Source organism: Populus euphratica, unplaced genomic scaffold (genome assembly GCF_000495115.2).
Source record: "Populus euphratica unplaced genomic scaffold, PopEup_1.0 scaffold444.1, whole genome shotgun sequence".
Lineage (NCBI taxonomy): Eukaryota > Viridiplantae > Streptophyta > Magnoliopsida > Malpighiales > Salicaceae > Populus > Populus euphratica.
Genome location: NW_011500328.1, coordinates 121,244 through 127,003, shown reverse-complemented (window position 1 = coordinate 127,003; position 5,760 = coordinate 121,244). Strand labels below are relative to the sequence as shown.

The 5,760-nt window shown below is 33.4% G+C and overlaps 1 protein-coding gene across 3 annotated transcripts; it reads left to right on the top strand.

Moving 5' to 3' along the window:
- Positions 1-1,350: 1,350 nt before the first annotated feature.
- Positions 1,351-5,396, top strand: LOC105113686 (S-adenosyl-L-methionine-dependent methyltransferases superfamily protein). Of its 3 annotated transcripts, none has more exons than XM_011009973.1 (8): positions 1,351-1,715; positions 2,193-2,306; positions 2,419-2,487; positions 2,630-2,649; positions 2,746-2,798; positions 2,907-2,937; positions 3,049-3,130; positions 4,120-4,549. In XM_011009973.1, the coding sequence occupies exons 1-8, from the start codon at positions 1,532-1,534 to the stop codon at positions 4,215-4,217; spliced, it is 651 nt and encodes a 216-aa protein (XP_011008275.1). In that variant the 5' UTR covers positions 1,351-1,531; the 3' UTR covers positions 4,218-4,549. The 3 variants fall into 3 exon arrangements, with proteins under 3 accessions (XP_011008275.1, XP_011008274.1, XP_011008276.1); XM_011009972.1 differs by lacking the exon at positions 4,120-4,549 and adding an exon at positions 4,896-5,396 and having other exon boundaries at positions 1,352-1,715; XM_011009974.1 differs by lacking the exon at positions 4,120-4,549 and having other exon boundaries at positions 1,352-1,715; positions 2,907-2,933; positions 3,049-3,136.
- Positions 5,397-5,760: the final 364 nt, after the last annotated feature.

The window sequence follows — 5,760 nt, the reverse complement described above, 5'->3', positions numbered from 1 at the left end:
GGCACTTTCATAGCTCATACTGTATGATATAACCGACACCTGAGCTATGAAAGGAACTTGATTTGTTGTTAACATAAGTTATAATCATGAATGCCTGACGAGATTTACAAGTATTAGCATTAATCGAATAAGATCACTAATGTAATCATGTTAACAATTTATAATTTGATTGGAACCTCCCTTGTGTGTGGTTTCCAATTAAATAACAAGAGTTTATGCTATACTTGTTTGATATACCATTATTAGATTCTTTAACCTTGATATTTGTTGTTATCATTATTTAATCATTACATTAATCGAAGTTCTCATTAAGTTTTTCTTCTTTATTATTATTGTTGTTGTTGTTGTATTATTGTTATCTATAATTTATACAATTAACCTTCCTGTGGTTCGACCTTAGTCTTGCTAAGTTATTTATTATGTCAACACTCCTATACTTAAAAAAAGACATTAATCTTTTGATCGTATAAAAAATCATATATTTATTCTAGATCAATTTCTTGGCAACTTTGCTTTAGAGACATACACAAACTTTTCAATCAAAAGCCTTAGGGTTTCTCATATGATTATTAGCTTCCCGCAGTCTATGGTTTTTCGGGCTCACCTTTCTTTGTTATATTTTCAATAGTTTTTAATCATTCAAAATTTATTTTTAATTTTTGTTTAGTTTTTTTCTAATTAAGATTGAAGAAAAATAAAAAGGAATCAAGTCATTCACCAAGATAAAAAATATTTCATAAATTTAGTTGGATTTTGACCTAATTTATTTTAATTATCAAATTTATAATTCAACTTAAATTTTTAATCAGATTAATTTAAATTATTTTTTTAATTTATACCAATCTAGATTTTAAATTATTATTTAAGTTTTAAATCCACTTGTCATGCTGGACCAAGTTTTAAAACCTAAATATCTATAGAGAAATTGGGCAAGTAAACATATTAAAACATAGCTCTACAACCTTGTATTATTTAGAAATTGATTTTAAATTTTTTAAAAATAGATTAAAATAATTTTTTTATTTTTTAAAATCTATTCCTATGTTAACATATTAAAACAATTTAAAATTATATAAAAATAATTAATTTAATTTTTTTATGTATAAACAGACTCAAAGAGACTAATGGTGTATGTTTCAAATTAAATTTCAGCAATTAAATATTAAGGTATGTATATTAAATCTTGAAAAATTACTTTTCTTTCTATTATTATCGATTTATTTTTTCCGAAACAAAAAATAACGTGCGGTAAAGTCACCTGAAATTTCACCTAATGGTAAATAAAAATAATGACATGTCAGTGGAGTTAGTACTGTTAAAAGACTTCTAGTGTCAGCCAATCATTTCTCGAAGTAGAAATCACTCAACAGTAGACGTAGTCCACACACCGAACCCCAAGAAAGCCCAAACCTTCAGCTAACCGCCACCAAAACCACCACCACTACTACCATAACGGCCACCAACACCACCATATTAATTAAAAACCATCGAATTGTTTGTTTCTCCAAACACAAATAGGAAAAACAAGAAGATGTACAGCGATGTGTCAAGCTGCAATACTTACAACTATGGCGACGCCTTGTATTGGGACGCCCGTTATGTACAAGAGGCTGAGAGCTTCGATTGGTACCAGCGCTACGCTTCTCTTCGCCCATTTGTTCGTCGCTATATCCCCACTTCCTCTCGTGTCCTCATGGTTGGCTGTGGCAATGCCCGTAATTATCCCTTTCTTTATCTTTCTTTTAAGCCCTGTTCTTGTTAGTATTACTTTTCGGCATGATTCTTGTTTTTTCTTCTTTATACCTAAATTATTGGACTCGGGCACTGATTATTTTCTTTTGTTTCTTTAAAAGAATTGAAGTTTTGTTTGAATTAGCTCTTTGCTGTTCCATTTTTTGTGGGCTGAACTGGAACGCTATTTTGGTAGAAGAAGAAAAAATGTGAGAAATAAAAGAAGTTGTATTCATTAAAGTTTGCATGTACTGTTAATCTTGATGATATTCATACCTATTGTTTCTTCCAACTGTAAAATTGGAAAAACTTCATCGCATGGGCATCTCTTATCAAATGAACCTGACCTCTGCGAAAGAAAATGGGGTGTTCCAATCGCTGTATATTTTGAGACATACACATATGTATGCATGCGTGTGTGTATTCGATTACGCATCTGATGGGATTGTTTTGCGTTGTAGTTATGTCGGAGGACATGGTTGATGATGGATATGAAAACATAATGAACGTTGATATCTCGTCAGTGGCCATTGACCTAATGAGAAGAAAATACGAGCATATGCCTCAGCTCAACTGTATCCTTTTAGAAGAATTTATGTAACTTCTTATGTGGAATTAACTTTGCCTTTTTTTTAATGAAATACCTCAACTACTTTGTGAGCTTCCTTTATGATTTGTGTATAATAGACATGGAAATGGATGTTAGAGATATGAGCTTCTTCCCAGATGAGTCTTTTGATGCTGTCATCGACAAGGGTATATTCCCCCCCACCTTTCATTAGATTTTCTTTTTTAATGCTTCTGGGTTTTCAATTAATTTAACGGTTTCCATGTCGAACTTTTTTCTTCCTGTTCAATTTCATCCTCTTGGACGCTGGCTTATCAATCCTCAATCCAGGGACTCTTGATTCTTTAATGGTATGGTGCAGATCTGAATGCTCTTCTTTTCTTAGTCCTAAGGCGTTTAGAATCACTATTTACTTATGTTGATCTTTTGTACAATTGTATGTGTAGTGTGGCGGTGATGCTCCTATTAGTGCTGCCAGAATGTTGGGGGAAGTAAGCAGGTTGTATTATGCATAAGTTTTATTTCTCATGGTTTATGTTTGTATGTGTACTTACACATTATAATTGCAACAATCTTCACTAAATTTGTTTTCCTTTTGTTCTTGTAGGCTTCTTAAACCTGGGGGAATTTATATGTTGGTAACCACATACCTTAATGGAAGTTTATATTCTTGTATTTGATTCATTGTTTACCATATGATTCTGGAAATTCTTAAAAATAATATGCTATTTAAAATTTTTCATATACAGATAACCTATGGTGATCCTAAAGTAAGGATGCCACATTTGACCCGGTCCATTTACAGTTGGGAAATTGTATTGTATGCGATACGTAAGTGTTTTTTGCTTTCCTCCTTGTGCTTTACAGAATATTTTCACTGCCCTCATTGGTTTCATATGTTGAAGTGCTGTTCATTGAGCCTGGGTCAGAAATTGATATGTTCAACTTGTGAACCCAGGCTTGATTTTAAAAGTTCAAAATCATTATTATGATCCATTTATGTGTTGCTACAATTTTTCTTTTGAAAAACACAACATTTATTCATTCTGCAATCCAATCTCTCCATATATGATTGTTATAAACTAAAACTATTGGTTAAAAGTGTCCATTTTAAGTGAAATCCATAGCAGACAAAAAAACACTAAGAAGTCGTTGAATGAACAAATAATAAATAAAGATAAGATTAAAGTAGTTAAAAAAGTATAGAAAATGGGATAAAGGACAAGTCACATTCTAAGTCAGCATCTTTGGTCTTCATTGTCATAACTGCCAGTTAGACTCTGATTATTAGCTCTGAGGCTTGATACCTCATAACTTTTGACAATTTTAAATCAGCTGTTCACAGCAGCGAAGCTAGGCTTTTTATATATTTAATTGTCCTCATGGTTGATTTGTAGTAAAATAAATTGCCATTTTGGTAGCGTATGTGAATAAGTTGGCTAAAGATTGGATATATAGTTGTGATACACAAGTGTACAGTGTCTTGAGGAACTTTAAACAGGGATTGAGCATGTCTCCTCCCATGCACAAAGGATTCTGTTTGTTTATAGAATGCTTCTTTCTTGTGAAATAAAGAATCAGTTTTTGTCTGGGGAATAGATTGTTGCAGGCTGCATGCAGTGCTTAAAATTGTCCTTGTATTAGTATAAGCTGGTAGTTCTTGAAGGAACTTGAGATTGACTTTCAATGGCTATGATAAACTTCGTAATTGGGGAATTTTAGGCCAATTACTATTATCTGAGTATGTTAATTAATGCACAAATGTAAAAATTACTCATGTGAGGACTTCTAAAGATTGACTCCTCTATTTTCTTTCTTAAAGCATCAATGGAAGTTTCATGTAAGGCATATACAATTGGTAGCATTATTCTGTGAAGTTACCAATTATGTTATTGAAGATGGAGCACTGAGGCAGTGAGTCAGCTCATGGCTAACTTGCAGCCAGCTTGCGATCTCCTCCAAACTGATAGTATGGAATCAATTTTTGGTTGGTCTAACCATTTGAGCATTTCTTTGTGTATTACTCCTGTGATACTAACAGGAAAATAAACCAGCATACAACTGTAGGTACCTGCTCATTATATTCCATGGTGTAATGAACAAAGCATTTCTTAATGTGTATTACTCCTATGATACTAACTGGAAAATAAACCAGCATACAACTGTAGGTACGTGTTCATTATATTCCATGGTGTAATGAACAAAATAAATAGGAATTGTCTTTTGAAACGGAAGAGGCATTTTCCTTCTTGTTTGAGCTATTCGTCTTTTGAAACGGAAGAGGCATTTTCCTTGTTTGAGCTATTTATTTGAAAGTTTAATCTTTTTGAAGCAATGCGTCATAGTGTAAAATTCATATCACACTAACTCTTATGATCCCCATTCAAGTGTCATATGTGCACAAGGAATGTCAGCTCATCTTTGATTGATGCATATCTGTTTTCAGTCCTCTGATTTCTATTGTAAGATGCATTTGAGTTCTGAATCCTAATTTTTCATCGACTTCATGATCCTGTTGTGAGCTTTTCAACAGCAAGTTACCAAGTTCGATAAAAGGAGCTAAAATTTTCTCTTGCCCTTTCCCATGTGTTTTCAGCTAGACCAGGTTTTAAAAAACCAGCAGGTAGTTCATCAAACTCACATTTGGAACCAGTTCCCATTACCGAGACGGGCTTACTTCCAGCAGATTTTGTTTTGGACGATCCAGATTCTCACTTTATATATGTGTGTAAAAAGATGGATGAAACAACAGACCCGAGTAATATATCCTCCCATCCATTGATTGCTGATGCTTCATAGGACAAAGTTACATTCAAGCGCTAATGTTCGCTGTGTATGATTAATGTTGATTCTACCATAAGGACTAATCATTGCTGTCCTTTTGAGTTTTTGTTTCAAAATAGAGATTCTGTTGTTGCTTCCCCTTGACATTTAAACTTAGCTGCTGGTTGTGCAAATCAATGAAAGGGTTGGACGATATCTCAATACGGGAGAAAAGCCAGTGAAATAGGCACTTTTGTAGAAGTGTAATCTGGTTTCTAGCACAAAACTTCTTTGTTTGACATGAATTTCGTTGTAAAACTTGTTTGGAGTTGCATCTCTTGGTTCCCTTTATAATGTTAAGGTGTCTTCTTCGAATGAACCCGCTGCCAGCACCAGTCATGTTTCTCTTTGCCACCTCGTTGGTTACCCATTTTATACTAGTAGCATCATGCAAGGTTTACCTCGTGTCTTAATTTTTCCTAACCGACTCCTGTTGCTGTTTATCTGACCTGCGTCGAATAGTAACGAGAATACTGGTGTAGTCGGAGAAGAACTGTTAATGTCGTCTTGTAGATATGTTTATAGTTAAAGAATCTCCAGTTTAATGTTAACAAGGATAGAAAAAGAGGTTGCCTTCAAGTACTAGAGTTTGTAAAATGGCATCGAACTTCTGATGTAGAGAAGCTTGTTATTTTGTT

Coding starts and splice junctions, on each gene's coding strand:
- LOC105113686 (XM_011009972.1), top strand. CDS start 1,532: ATGTACAGCGATGTGTCAAGCTGCAATACTTACAACTATGGCGACGCC. Junction 2,938..3,048: donor CTGGGGGAATTTATATGTTG/GTAACCACATAC, acceptor TTTCATATACAG/ATAACCTATGGTGATCCTAA. Junction 3,131..4,895: donor AATTGTATTGTATGCGATAC/GTAAGTGTTTTT, acceptor ATGTGTTTTCAG/CTAGACCAGGTTTTAAAAAA.